This window comes from Dermacentor variabilis, chromosome 6 (genome assembly GCF_050947875.1).
Source record: "Dermacentor variabilis isolate Ectoservices chromosome 6, ASM5094787v1, whole genome shotgun sequence".
NCBI lineage: Eukaryota > Metazoa > Arthropoda > Arachnida > Ixodida > Ixodidae > Dermacentor > Dermacentor variabilis.
Genome location: NC_134573.1, coordinates 93,684,291 through 93,700,116, shown reverse-complemented (window position 1 = coordinate 93,700,116; position 15,826 = coordinate 93,684,291). Strand labels below are relative to the sequence as shown.

Below are 15,826 nucleotides of genomic sequence, written 5' to 3'. Positions count from 1 at the left end.
AGGAAAACATAAATACCCAAGAAAGTGTATGGGGTAACGGCTCCGCGGTAGTTCAATTGGTAGAGCACCGCACGCGAAATGCGAAGGTTGTGGGCTCGTCCCTCACCTGCAGCAAGTTGTTATTTCATCCACTTTCATTTCTATTAATTTATCGTTTCGTTATTTAATTTATTAGGCACAAGTAATTTTTCCTACTTTGTCGGCGGTGTCAGTGTTTGTTGACTTCTCATGCGTTTTCAGTAAGTTCAAGATAACGCAATGAACTGGCATCGCGCCGTACACAGCTGAATGCCTGAGGCAAAGTTTCGAAGTAGCTCTGGCGCTGCACGTAACTTGAGTGGTCGCAGATTACCCATGAGCGAAAGAGACCATCAAGTGCGGGCGGCTTATTATAACGACAGCATGCGGCCAGCAAAATGACGCCTTCTTTTATGTGACTACTTTTTCTAACAGCGTTCCGACCACAGTAGACTACAAACTAAATAAATTCAAACACTGAGAACGCACGCCGAGCACGCTCCGCATAGCTCCGAATCAGGGGCTGGTAAACAAACCTTTTTATGCCTCTCCTCGCCTCAGGTCTTATCGAACATACCATGTTTCAGACTGCGTTTTGCGATGTTCAAAGCTCTTACCATAGAGAAAAAAATTCAAAATGAGGGAACACTAGGTGAAAACTGGCAACAGGAAACACGTGACGCCTAGTGTTAATCCAACCCGTTAATTGACGCCAGCATGGCAAACACGAATAGAAAGTGAACTTACACACAACGTTTTATTTATTTTTATTCTTTCCTGCTAAAACAAAATTTTTTTGCGTATAAATGAACTGATACTTTGCGACTTATTTTTCTTGCGTTGCCTACCAGCAAGCTAACGGCAGGCCAGGTGCGACATATGCATGCGTCATGCGCCAGACACGCCATCAAAACCAGCGAGGCCGGTTGCGCATGTGAAGGTCTCCTGTTGGCCGACCCGCCTCTTTCGGACACAGCTTGTTTGTTGGGCTCCCTTCGTATTCTTGTGTTCCTTCCGCACTTGGACACGGCACCACTGCACTATTGAACTACGGCAAGGTGTGGAATTTTGTTTCAGTCTGCGATGCACTTCAAGCTATTTTATCTTTTACGGCACGGAACCGAGACTTGTGACGCAGTTATCGAAACACAGCTAGGCCGTCCTGACGTAGCAAATTTGAGTTATTGACTGGTACTGAGAGATGTTTGCGACGTTTTGCATAAGCCCCAACATTATTAGAAATTCTTTCGGTAGTTTTTGGGCACGCTCGCCGTACCTGGCTTTGTGACGTAGTTAGCGAAAAATACCTCGGCCGTGTGACGCACGTTCTCGTGTCTGAATCTTACCGGCAAAAATTTTGGCGCTTTCTCTGACACGCAACGTTATTGTAACTAATTGCGTTACTTTTTGGGGTTCTTTTCAAGCACACTGGCCGCGCCCGGCGTTCTGACGCAGTTTCACGTGTACTGAATCTTATTGAGACAAGTTCGTGACGCACTCTCTGACCTCTATCATTATTGTAATTAATTTCGTTACTTTTGGCGATACATTTCAGGCACATTCACCGCGCCTGGCATTGTGGCGCTGTTAGCAAAAAAATAAAGCAACCCGGCCGCGGTGACAAATTGGAGTTCACTGAATCTTAGTTTGACAAGGTTGTGGAGCGTTTTTATGGCCACGCCAGAACACATATGTTTCTTTCGGTACTCACGCTTGTCGAAAACGCGACGAGCGATCGCAGTGAGTAGCAGCACGGGAGTGTTGCTTGCTCCGGCAGAACGCGCAAAATATAACGCCGAGGAGCTAAAAAAACAAGAACTCAAAAATCTGTCTTCTGAACGACTGAAAACTGGCTTTGCACCCAGGTAGTTGTCTTGAGTGCAAGTAGAAGGTATTCTGCGAGTGTCTAGCATGGCCTGGCTCAGAGCCTGTGTTATGGCCACCTCTGTGTACGCAGCGTACTATCGCGTCCGCTGAGGCCAAGTTGTTTTGGAAACGCGCAGTCGCTTGTGCATTTGTGTTCTTAAAGTGCAGGAAATAATACCCGTGACTGGGGGAATGCATGGAAATCAGATGTTTTCTTCATGTTTATATTACGGCTTGGCATGTGTTGGGTATTTTCGAGGTGATGTATGTAACATCGAATTGATTTTGTTTGTAATAAAACCCATTCACCACTTTTGTATGTTTTCCCTCTACACGCAATATCCCTATAAGGTCTAATTACGAAAATGACACTTGCTTGTAATTTACGATTCTCAGCTGGTGCCCTCCGTTGGAGCTGCGTACGGGAACTACTGCTGCTTACTTGGCGCCATAACGTGGGTAAAACGCACAAGTCGCCAAGATAGAAGTCGCCCTTTATCCCAGTTAGGTCAGTGGTAGGCGATTATTAATGCATTTCTCACTCACAGCATCAAAAAGTTCCTGTGGACTAGCCAAGGTCACCGACAAGAATAATAAATTGCCTGATTTTACCGCTATTCACTAAGCTTTTGTTTAAACTCTTGGGTGGAGTTAGCCGCAACATCCTGCCTGTGCACATTTCGACAATTAGATACGGTTTCCGATAAACGTGTATAATATTAGGCGCTAGTAAAAGGAGCTACATTCTAAGTCACAATATGTTTCATAGGGCTTAAGAACAAAATAAATTTTGGTGCATGCTTTCCTTACTTGGCCATATACCTTGCGACGTCTGTACCGGTGAGCGGTTGAATTGTAGAATTAGGTGCAGAAGCATCGATAAACATCTTCGCTACAACCGCCATTGGGGCAAGCAGAGCAATCACAAATTGCATGCAGTCAGTCCACACCACTCCTCGAAGTCCTCCCTGGGGGAATAAAAACAGGGAGACATTACTTTTCTAGCCACGGGAGAGGTTATCCCTCGCGGAGGCCCCTTGAGACATCCAAAGTGAGTCTCGCCACATTACATTGTTTAACGACCATAACTTGGCAAAAGGAGTTGCCGTTGGGCAACCTGTAGAACTTCATAACTAGAAAACAGAATCCCTCGCTATATAATTGTTATCCGTTTCTTTTTTGTGGCATCTTTCATGTCACGCGCTCTCCAGATTGCACTAATATTATTTTTATTTGTACCCGTATAAGAAATAAACGCCCTAAAATTAATAAGCGATTGCATTTTGCTGTATTTGGGTAGGTAGGTTGACGGGACTTAAATTGTCCATCCACCCAGAGGAAATCTGCGTTTGGATTTTGGGGTGCCAACGCAAACGTTCGGGCCGGACAGCCCCGGGCGCATTCTCCGTCATTGATCGCCACTTATCGACGCTTGGCCTATGGTTATCAGAGGAAAAATCTTCCTTCATGCTTCGCTCGGGAGTGAAGCGGAAATCAACACGCCTAACGCTGAATATTAAAGGCCATACAATTCGTCCTGCAACTATAGTGTTCGATTCCAGGGCATCGCCATCGACAGCAAGCTACGATGGCGATATGTACTTGAAAGTGTTGCGGCTGCATCAGTGCAAAGAGTAGTAACTGAACTTAGCCGCATGGCAGGTGTATGATGGGGAAACACTCCTATAGCGATGCTTAAACTGAACGCTGCAATGATAACAAGCCGCATTCTCTATTAGCTGCCGCTGACGTTCCCATCGCAAGCCAATTCGAGCGCATAGAGGCAGTGCACGGAAAGAGACTTCGCTTGCCAATGGGAGTTCCTCAGGGGGCTTCAAGCAAGAAGGTTAGCAATGAAGCAGAATCTCCTCCACTCTGCCTTTTGTCATATCAGGCCCGGCTGGCGCGGCTATTAGGGCTGGGCGAGTCGCATGCAGGCGCGACGCTTCTCCGGTGGCTAAGGGTAAGAACGTGCTTCCATTTCCATGCGGCGCTGAACACCTTCCAATTTCTGGGAGTGGAATGGTCTAAACAGAGTTGCCTCAAATCGCCATGGTCTTTCTCGCATGTATACTTACAGCCTCAGTGCACCACACCTACAGGCGAAATGCATGATTTCAACTGCCGAAGTAAAGACTACTTGAGCACAGCGTTTCAAAGCCACCTACAGGTGTACACAGATGGGTCGGTGTGTGCAAAGACAGATAGCTGCGCAGCGACATTCTACATGGCCTTGCTTGATGCGTCATGGTTAGGCCGCCTGGATGCCGTAGTTTCGTTTACAACAGTGGAAAGTGCCGCAATAACCCCGGCCTCGCGAAAACTACGTGCATATTCCGCACCTGACGATATGGTGCTGACGGGCCGAAAGCCAGCGTTACAACGATTACAGCATGGCATACTTCGAGAGAAGTTTACAAGGCAATTTCTGGCACTTATCAAAGTTCTAATAGCCAATGAATGGAAGGCGAAATTTAAGTGGATCCCATCCCACGTAGGAATTGAAGGAATTGAAAAAGCTGACGCTCTTGCACGCCTAGCACCGACATGAGTCCCTAAAGTAAAAGCGCCAAAGATTTCTCAGAACCCTAAGGATGGAATCCGCATTCACTTTAGGGTGATCCACCAGACTCCGCACCAAGCCTCTTTGACCCATTGACTTACTCGTGAAGATGCAACGCTGTTGTACAGCATCCCAGCCGGCTCTGTGAAAACCCCGGCTTGGTTGTTCAAGACTGGACGATGGGCCTCCCGGCTCTGTGCCTTCCGTAGTGATAATGCCGACATCAAACATTTCATTTAGCTACGCCCGCACTTCTACACAGAAAGAAAAGCGATGATTGCCAGCCTACAAAAAAAAACAATGTTCATTCGCACAGGACCTTTGAAGACGTCGTTTTACCCTGGAATACCGCGGCTTTCAGGAAGAGACTGCAACGACTGCTAATTGCCTTCATGCGAGACACGGGGCTCTTGGACAACTGGTGACCCACCATAGTGAAATTCACAAGAGACTCAGGCGGAACAATTTCCAGCTAGCTCCGCCTGCTCACACACCACCATCACCATGAACCAAAAAAAGAAGGCGCCTCACCAGGACGGTGTAAAGGGTCCCCGACAGTCCGATGAATATGTTGCACCAAAAAAGCGGCGTCTTGAAAACTGTAAAATGGGAATCACAGACGCCAACAGTTGGATGTTGGGCGCTGTGGACAGGCATGTGCTACTTTCTTGTTATGACCTCTCTTTCTTTATTTTATATAAGGTTGTCATTTTATTTCTTTTTAATAACATGTATTTCTGGTAATTAATCTGCATAAACATTAGAATATTTCTTCACAGATTACGTTTTTTTCATATCGGACGTCCACTGGAGCACTCGTCTTGCTATTCTTAGCCATCGCTTTATATTGCATAACGACCTGGATGCTTTCTCTTAACCCCTTCCTAGTGGGCCATAAAAACTCACCGGCTAGATCGACAGTTTTTTTAGACACTTTAAGATGTCGCCATTGTAATTTCCCCCTAAGCCATGCGCTGTATGAAATGGCAAGTGCATGTTACTATTGATAATCTTTACCAACTTTTGGCACACTGGGAAACCCGAACGAAATAACATCGACAGGGAGTAGCGTCAAAACTAACCTCTAGTGCTCGTAGCTCTTACCTAGTCGAAGAACGCAAAATTTGTGCTTTGGTTGACTGAGGAACATAATTTCTAGATGACCAGCTGCAGCAAAGACTCAAAAGCATCTGTTAGGTTGCGTACGTTTCTGATCCGCCGTCTCCGCAGTTTTCACGATGTTTCAAATTGGTACGTGCTCACGAGTGCGTGAAGAGTCGGTGACTCTAGACTAATATGAAGCTGACCTTTATAGTTGCCTCATGGGCTGTTTTTATCCATGAGCGTTCAGATAACGTATATGTATATAAATTTTTTTTTCCGTTTTCTGTCGTACAAAAACGCGCTGTCAGTTTCAGATATACCTTCCGGGAAGCTTTACTAGCAGTGTAATCTATAATTTTTTAAACACTCGCTGCGCAAACATCATTATTCATTACCACGCGGTATCGTGCAGCACGCGCCATTACTGTAGCCCAGCTTGCGCACAGTAAAGCTGATCGAATGCGAATAAATGGTAATTAGTCATCGGCGTTTTGCCTACAAAATTAGTACAAGCGTGCCTTTGCTTGGACTAATTAGTCACAGGATACCTAGATCATGTGAACGAAGTCGGCAGAAGAATAATAATTGGTTTGTAGTCCATACGGCACGCAATAAGTAGCTATCAGCACACAGCATACTATGATCATTATAAACAAAAACTAATTATAATTGCTTTCTACCAGTATTAACATCGTGTACTGAACACTGAAGGCTAAGAAAAAGCGAAGAGTGGATGCTTATTAAGGAAACGCTGAGATGTCTATGCGTATCCTGAACGAAACTTGAAATGAAGTTCATTCGTGACCACGTAACAAATGGAAGAACAAAAATGATCCGCCTCACGTTAAGATACGTAGAAAACAATGATTTAATCTATAGACCAAACCAACGCGGCTGATAACCTAGTTGAAGTTAACCGGCAAACAAAGAGTGGGGCTAGCGATGCGGCATGAAGGGTAGCTAACCGGTGGTCTGTTAGACTCAAAGAATTCATACTAAGCAAACAAAAGCGTAGTCAAGAATTATAAAGAACCAGGTGGTGTGATGAGATTAAGATATTTGTAGGCATAAGATGGTGTCAGCTACAGCTAGACAGCGCTAACAGGCAACCGATGGCACAGGCCTTCGTCTTCCAGCAGTGCACATAAAACAGGCTGATAATGTATACCTTCTACAACGACTGCAGTTAAGTGTGTCTGTTTCAGTCCACACGACAGGTCATCACGTGTCACTCTCGTTATATGTCAAGAATATTTCTATTGAGAAATTCAAAAGTTTAAGGTTGCCCAATTCATTCCATTGTCGAGTGATAGCACAAAGTTGAATCCAACGCTAAGTTCTCATTATTGCGAAGTCACCTTTTGTTCCGTTTTTCATGGACGTCTACATATGAATGCTTGCCTAGAACGCACATTAACATGACATGTTTTTCGTCATTGTACTTATAAAACAGACAACATGCTTCAGGTACACTGAATTATGAGGCTGGGTTATGTTTATGTTTCTCAAAGGTTTTTGATACACTATATTTGGAAGCGTAGGAAAATACGTAAAACAGACTTACCCGTTACAAGCGTGAGCGACGCGGCAAAAATGGAGATCGCCCCAATGCTTTGCTGAATAAAAAGAGGAGCGCATTGTTGCTTAACGTGTGAGTTGTTTATATAGTATGTACGATATAAAAGTTACCGCATTATTTTGTAGCGGGACATAAAAAACTATCGGATATGTTCAGTTGATACCTCAGTCTACATCGTAATGTCCACAGGAGATCACAAAGTATTAACTGATAGCTTAATAAGAATCACAATTGCAAAAAAAGCGACCCAAGAAAGCATGTTGTCTCTGTTTACAGTCCGTCCGCGGCACACTCTGAACATAAACCTGAGCACAGTGAAGAGATATATTACGGGATTACATATATTATAAATGCACAAATTCGGCACAAGTATATGATAGACTGGCGGGTACCAAGCCCCAACCCTAGGTTTACATGTGTGATGCGCTAACAATTGTGCTACAGTGACGGCTATCCATCCAAAAAATTGAACACTTATGGACACTGAATCTAGCCAGAGGAGTGTAAGCTTGCGCAATTCTGGGCCCAGGGGTGGATGTAAAACATCTTTATTTATTTTTTTTTGCCGGAAGACGTCACGCAATCCGTGAAATTAGAGCGGTTCCTGGCTAATAAACGCTCGTATTCTACTTGCTGGCACACAATTTGCCATCTTCCCGACCAAGCAGGCAATGAAATCAAAGAAAGCAAAGGGTTAATTAGCTGCGGCTGAAATTGAAATGTAGAATGTAATGAAAGAAGAGGGCATTCAAGGGGAGTGAAACATTATTTGTCACTGTTGGTAACCAAACCCACAACCTTCGCATTACGAAAAATAGCTGTCATGTGTTTTGGGAGATCCCCTCTGACAACACACGGGGAGCACACCTGAAGTAATTACTTCGTCGATGTTAATGTATCCGATAAAATACCCGCATAAAACATTTTACCGACGAATATGATACCCCCTGATGTGAATTTTAGGCGCAGCTATTCAGGCGTTTTCAATTTCCTTCTGCAGGACAAGGTGCTCTTCGCGGCAGCGCTGAGCCTCTGCTCGGGCAGCTCGTTTAGCAGCAGCGGTAGATGAATAATTTTCACCGGTTGCATCGCTCATTGTTCAGAAAGAAAGCGTAAACACGCGGATAAGGCGTGGCTTGTGCTGAGCGCATTCTCTAGTGGTGGAGGCGCCGCAGGCCAAGCAGCGCATGCGCAGTGGGTCCGAAGCCCACGCCAGTGCTTAGTTTCTGCCCTGGCTGCATGATTATTTTTGTCTGACTCCGCTTTCCACCTCGACCTTTTCGCCATTGCCTCCTCCAGCTTCCGCCTTCTGGTTGCACTGCACCTTCTCCGGTTTCTTCCACACGTTTTTCGATCTTTCGCTGTTCTCGTTCACTCTGGTACGCCGGCGCCGAAACTGACGCTAGCTCTCGCCGCAGGCACGGGCGCCTAAGAGCTGTGCTCTAAAATTAAAAATGTATCGGGTGAAACACCATAGAGGGCTTTCCCATTAGAAGGGGATCAATGTAAAAGTTATGAACAGTGCATTCCTAATGCACTTTCGTTCCCGCAAAACTAGCTCCTCAAGTGATCTTTCCGCCAACTCCGCCAATGCCAGTAAGCTCTCTAAGCACTTAATATGCATTTAGATTTTTTCAAGGCACCTTTAACGCACAGATTGTCCCATAATTGATTTCTGGCAAGGCTGTCGACAACTCAAGCCTGAATTTATTTGTTTTCTAATGGAAGCAGAGTTTAAGTTGATCTGTACTTATGGTGTTAAACGAACCAACCAGTATTGGTTGAACGTATAATGCCTCTTCAAGTCATTCTGCGCGCTTTCAGAATCTTTTTTTATATGTAGTAAATGTGCAAACAAAAAAACTTTGTCATCATACGTCGACTCTTCCGGTCTGTGCTATGTTCACAGACCGGAAGCAACTATGGGGATAAATATATTATTTCTTGTGACTATCTCGGTGAAACCACATATTGTAGCTCCAGCGACTATATCTTGGAAAGTACCTACTGCATTATTTCAAACTGTTATTCTAAAATGACATTACTCTTCTTACTCAAGCGTTTAAAGAACGCCAAAGGCCGCACCTCACATTTGCCACAATTTCTATTGTTGTTTGGCTACCGCAGTTAGGCAAGACGTTTGTAACTCGTTCAGTAGATGAAAGGTAAAGTCGCGGTATTCACACAGACCCGGACATGCTTTTTTTTTGCACATGTACTTGAGCTCATGTGTTTTTACGAGATATAAAATGTTTGGAGAGATCTCACAGACTTTCTATAAAAAGGGATAGAAAAGTGTTTTGGAGTGTTCAAAACACTGAATTTCAAGACTTGTTTTCTTACCGTAAAGAAAATGTAGATTGCACATGCCGCAAGGGAAATGGTGGCGTTGAAGCGCAGACGAATGTACTGTGCATTGGAGAGAAGGAAAATGTTACATAGTTATCCGTTCTGTCAACCTAAATAGAGCACTCATAGTCACTAGTTGCCTTCTGTTCTCAACGATGCTTTTCTGGTAAATTTTTATTGCTGCTTTCACTCTATGGTAATTATTGCATATGACGGAACCTAATATATCACGTACTACACTTCAGTAGTTGCATTATTGTTTCTATACTGCCCATTCTGCATGCGCTGAACTTCAGACTGTGTTTGCGCAAGGCTTGTCAGCCTATTTGTAACGGTAAGACTAGCTTAAGTTCCAAGATATGCATCCTGAACAGGCCCAACAAAAGGCATGTGTTTCAGTCATGGTGCTACAGAGGCATCTGTTTTATTTTTGTGTACTACAGAACACAACCATTTAGAACACCTGCCTGTTTCTTGGCAGGATATGACAAATGTTGTTTCAGAAGTGACACTATAGTAAACCGCATTACACGTGAGGTGGTTGGGGAGTCAGGTTGAGGACCTTATTTGGAGAAATAAAGTAATAAATTTAGGCCAGAATACCCGGCCAGGTGTGCAGCTTTGAGGTCATCGCCCGTGAAATAAATGAAGCTTGTTACCTTGTGAATGCATCGCTCGATGTTGGCCCCACCACTTCCCTTGACTTAGACAAACATAAAAGATAACGCATGCAAAGTATCGCTCCGCACCGAATGACTGCTATAAACAGTATTCATTCTTTTACAACTCTTTTTTCTGCTCAGTTTAGCTTGCCTAATGAGCTGCCGGTATCCCAAACATACGTACGTCGATTTTGTGTTGAAGTTGAAACATCGTATGTCTTCAATTGTGACGTGTTGTACACTTTATGTGGTCTAACATTCAGTGCCCAGTGTTATGGGAAATCACTGAGTTTTCGAGATCGCACTGGGGTTCTGCTTATAAGTGTAAAACACCCATGCTGCTCAATAAATCGGGAACTGCAATGCCATCATGTCATCCCGCGTCTAACACAAACCATGATTTCTATGCTGCTACACCAACGACATTTATTTTCACCCTCATGGAAACACCAAAGAGCTGTGACTGCCATAATTAAAAATTTTGTACTTCAATGTTCACGTAAGCCTTCACATTGTCCTACACAGTGCACGCTACCAAGTTCTGCTGATACACAAATATTCAACCTTGTGTACCATCGCGGAAGAACATTGCTTAACATTCCACGCCTGTGTTAATAAATATTATACGGATCTTAATACATACGACCAGAAATCTTCCGTACCATCTTGTCGAAACGATGGCAGAAAACCATGTTTCATTGAGAAGCGATGCAAGGTGAAAAGGCTGCGGCGATTGGTGGACGAAGAACACGTCTCGCGATATGACGGGATGGGACAATTCGTGATCGTAAGGAATAAAGCCGGTTTCGTTCCAGAATTGTTACATCTATAGAAAAAATGGAAACGACTTTTGTTTATGAACCAACGTAAACTTTTCCTCCCTAGCTGAATACTACGTTTAAAGAGGTTGTATTGAAATAAAGTGAAAAAGCACTCAGTAACTTCATTTAGCGTGCTCAACAAGGACTTATCTCCTTATAAAAACAAGCGTTATATCTTAGTAGGTCATTTCCTATTTTTAAATTTGCAGAACTTTGAGACACAATATGCCGATTTGTTGAATTGAATTGATGCCAAGATGAAATAATTGTAACATACAGACAGCGCCGGATGGTTTGCATTTCGCGCAAGTTCATGATATATATTGCAATGAGCATCGTGCCCCGTGTATTCTAGTTTCATAGGCCTAGCGACAACTTGGTATTTGATGTACCGCAATGAGCCGTATGGAATCGTCCGCTTGCTGTTCCGGAGCGCTGAAGCTCGCACTTACGGTAACGTTATCTTTGCTTGGTTGAAAAGGAGCACGTTCCTACATTCACCTTCCTCTTTTCGATCGTTCTCCTGACAGGTAAACCTCTCTCAGGTGCTGCGAGCCCTGGGGCCGGAGCAGTCATCGTAACTAGGTTCCTTTTCGGTCACAAAGAACCCAACGCTGTGGAGGGGCCTCGTCGCCGTTGGCGACAGGTCGCCTTCAGAGAGGTTACTGAGTTCTGGTGTGCCGGTGAGCAACCGTTATATTAGGGCGTTGATCATTGTATTTCTAGGAGGCGTCAGAGTTTCATTATGGTTCTGGACAGCTTCGATGTCACATCGGCTTTTGTTAGAATTTGCATGGACACTCAAGGCACGTTCGCGCCTTCGACACCGTCGCCTTTGTTCTGATGTCACGGTATCAAGAAGCATAGGCGGTTCATGCTTCGTGGCTTGGCGACGTGATGGAAGCGCGGTGTGTTTGGCTGTATAAACGACGTAGTGGTCCCACAAGCTCCACTCAATGGGCGCAGCAGCGGAGTCAGTGTTCTGTTTTCCGCAGGTGGCATGAGCATTGTGCATGCCAATAATAGCACTGCAGTTGTGCAGTTATGTTCGTACCAGAATTTTGTGCATACAGTGGACGGATCGAAGCAGTCGAAAATTTTCCACCTTCGAATGCCAACCATTTCCCGTGATTTTTATACAACGAGGCTTGCACAATGCTGTCGCTTCACATGTATCAGCGAAGTTTGACTCCTGCAATGAATGCGCTTTGTGGCACACTTCATCAGTCCAACATTAGGAGACGCCTGGTAGTTGACACTGCCCATTGCAGGCGTTTGCTCTTTTGCAGAAAATTCGGGGTGAAGGTGCTAGAGCACGCGCTACGTATAGTTTAGCTCTGGTCGAAATGAGATGGTCTCGCATTCCGGTCAGCTACCACGTAGACAGCCTTAGGTTTCTGCACAACTTATGGTAGCCACCAGCAACGCAGTCTGACTTTCCCCAACAGATGCTTCCACAGTGACTGTGCCTGGTGGTGAAGTTTCGACACTTGTGAGTCAGCTGAAGAACTGGACACCATTAATTTTAGCTCCACGATACGCAGCCACAATATCACCGCGAGGAGGCTCTGAGCTGGCCTCACTGGTACCTACAGAGCTCGTAGAACGTGGACTGAAACGTGAGTATCGGCTTCCTTCACTGAGGTGTGTCGATGTTGCATATAGTCTAGGGCGTACGGCTCAACAGCTACTAGCTGAGCTCCTTGAGGGCCAGAATGTCTCTCAACAAAGACTGGGCGATATTGAGGTCGAGTAGCAAAAAGTGAAAATATCAACATTTCCAATAAATGAAATCGAGGACTTTACTCGCGAACTAGATTCACGAATCGGCAGTTTAGAAAGGCAGCTTGTCCACCTAAAAGACTATAAGCTGCAACAATCTCGTTGTGTTTGGAATCCCTGAAATACGAAATGAAACCTACGAAGAACTATCACAGTGTGCGCTGAAAGATGTGTTCACTGAAATATTTGGCACAAAAGTAGTTTCCGCTCAGCGAATTCACAGAATTGGTTGGAAGCAAGCTAACAAGCATCGACCGGTTATTATAAAACTAACAGCTTACCGTGAGAAAGTTAGCATACCAAAAATTTCTTCAAATTTAAAGGCAACAACTACTTATTCAGAAGGTCATTCACAACTACAAGGACAGATAAAAAAGAAACTATGGGAAAGCACCGCTGTTTATTAGGTATGATAGGCCTTTTGGTCGAGGAGGCGGCGTTGCGCTTTTTATCAATAAAGGCATCGAGTAGGTGACGCCGCCTGACCTCCTTGAAACAGCGTGTCAGGTGGAAGTTTAACGAAGGCAGTTTGTCTGTAGGAATGGGAGTTGTATACCGACCGCCAAATGACAATGACAAATTCATATTGGCTATCACTGATTATATCCTGACGCTTAGACTTCACGACAGTAAATTGATCATATGCGGGGACTTTAGCGTACCTCACATTAACTGGGACTCCTTGATGACAACTGGCAGCGACAAGGTTTTCTGCAATACACTAATTGACTTCACCGTCTCACTATACTTATGTTGTTCATAGCACCCGTAGACGTTGTTCAATTCTGGATCTTGCATTCGCTACAGGTGATTTCATGAATCTCAGAAACCTTTAGCAATAATTTCAAATATGTTTTTTTGCGTTGATAACGACCTTGACTCTGAAATTGTAGAGGGTCTTTCTGATCATATTGCAGTCTTTGTTTAATTTTCTGTTGCTTGTGAACCCACGAAACCAGAATACAAAGCTGTAAATGATTTTTCACATGCCAAATATTATGGTGCGCTTTCTATGTTAGCGGATTCCTATGATGATTTTTCTGCTTTCCAATCACCTGTGGCGTGAAAGCGTTAGTGGAGCATTTTAATGCAATCGTCTTTCAATGTACATCGAAATTCGTGCCCAGCAAGTGTGTCAAACGCAATCCTAAACAACCACGGTGCAACAGAGAGATAATTTAGCTTTTTCGCTGCATAAAGCGACTACGTCGTCGATTCCGGTGCAAGCCAAGCCAGGATTTGCTTTTGTGCACGCTAAAGAAAACACTCAGAAGTAAAACGCGTGAAGCTAGAGACTTTTGTTAAAACTGTACTCTGTCAATGTTCATAGGAGAAAATTTGACTACACTTTGGAAGGCAATTAAGTTACCTTCTGCTAGCTCTTCTCCATTCATTATTGAAAATGAAGCCTGCTCTGGCGCTCAGACGATCTCAGAAATCTTCAGCAATCATTTCAAATATGTTTTTTTTGCGTTGATAACGGCACTGTTTTTTCCTTCTCCCCTCTTTTTGTACCTTCAGCTTTCTCAGATATCCATATTACTTGTTCTGGAATTCATAACCTCTTACTAAACATAGCCTTTACTAAAAGTGCCGGTACGGATAGCATTCCTAACGTATTTTTGAAAAGGCAGTCTGAATGGTGTGCACGTTATCCAATAAGTATATTTTAGAAATCACTTGACTCCGGACAAGTCCCGCGAATTTGGAAGGTCGTTAATGTCGTTACTATCATCCAATTGGGCAAGAAGAAAACTACAGACCAATTTCATTACTATCTACGTGCTGTAAACTTCTGGAGCATGTCATTCACAAGGGCATCTTTCAATATCTAATTACGATATCCTTTCACAGCATCAGCATGGTTTCTGTAGTGGTTTTTTCACAGTTACACAGTTGATTGAATTCAGGCACAATATTGCCTCATCACTTAATAAACTTGAACAGGTTGGCGCTATTTTTATTGATCACTCCGAAGTTTTTGATAAGGTATGCCACTGAAAACTTGTTCTTAAACTTCGCACCTTTCTGACTGGCTTCTATGCTGATAAATTACTTGGCTGAATTACAGATTATTTGCACGTTAGGACTCAGTTTGGTAGCTACAATCGCCAGCAGTCATCATCATCATCAAAGTGATTACGCCCACTGCAGAACAAAAGCCTCTGCCAACTACCCCAGTCATGTACTAACTGTGGCCATGTTGTCCCTGCAAAATTCTTAATCTCATCCGCCCACCTAACTTTCTACCGCCCCCTCCTATGCTTCCCTTCCCTTGGACTCCAGTCCGTAACTCTTAATGACTATCTGGTATCTTCCTTCCTCATTACATTCCCTGCCCATGCCCATTCCCATTTCTTGATTTCAACTAAGATGTCACTAACTTGCGTTTGTTCCCTCACGCAATCCGCTCTTTTCTTATCCCTTAACGTTACACCTATCATTATTCTTTCCATAGCTTGTTGCGTCGTCCTCAATTTCACCGGGTCACATTTTCTTGGGTGCCCCACGGCGTTCTGTTTTGAGACCTCTTTTCTTTATAATTTATGTCAATTATGTCGTCAAGTAGTTACTAACACTCCAGTTAAGCTTCGTCTCTACGCTGACGACGGCGTTTTGTACTCTGATGTATGTAGTGCCACTGATCAAGTTTTACTAAATGTGCTTTGTTCTCTTTGCGAATGGAGCAGAACATGGCAATTAGAAATTAAGGTTAAGAAAACGGTGATAATGACATTCACTAGTAAGCAACAACCCTTGCAATGTAAGTAGCGCAATGCGGAACACACACTAGAAACAGTCCAAGAATTTAAGTATCTTGGCGTTGTATTCACTTCTAACTTAAAGAGACACAAGCGTATTGACCTTATTTGCACAAAATCCTTGAAGGAAATAGGTTACCTTACAGGAGCTTTAAAGGGCACGGCTAAAGAATGCAAGCTAACAGCCTATCAATCCCTTGTCAGGCCTGTTCTTGAATATGCATCTGTTTAGTGGTCACCTCATCTTTTACATGACAAAGATAAACTCGATTCTGACTAACGGAAAGCTGTCAGATTCATTTTTAACCGTTACGCTGCAA

At 43.9% G+C, this 15,826-nt stretch overlaps 1 protein-coding gene across 2 annotated transcripts in view; it reads right to left on the bottom strand.

Moving 5' to 3' along the window:
• The window catches only part of LOC142584929 (sodium-coupled monocarboxylate transporter 1-like), a 101,435-nt gene that overhangs the window by 41,025 nt on the left and 44,584 nt on the right, over positions 1-15,826 (bottom strand). For both annotated transcript variants that reach the window (XM_075695282.1, XM_075695281.1), the window contains 4 exons: positions 9,474-9,539; positions 7,116-7,167; positions 4,979-5,046; positions 2,695-2,852 (listed from right to left, as the gene is read on the bottom strand). In XM_075695282.1, the coding sequence (XP_075551397.1) occupies positions 2,695-2,852; positions 4,979-5,046; positions 7,116-7,167; positions 9,474-9,539 (344 nt within the window). The remainder of the gene's footprint in view (positions 1-2,694; positions 2,853-4,978; positions 5,047-7,115; positions 7,168-9,473; positions 9,540-15,826) is intronic.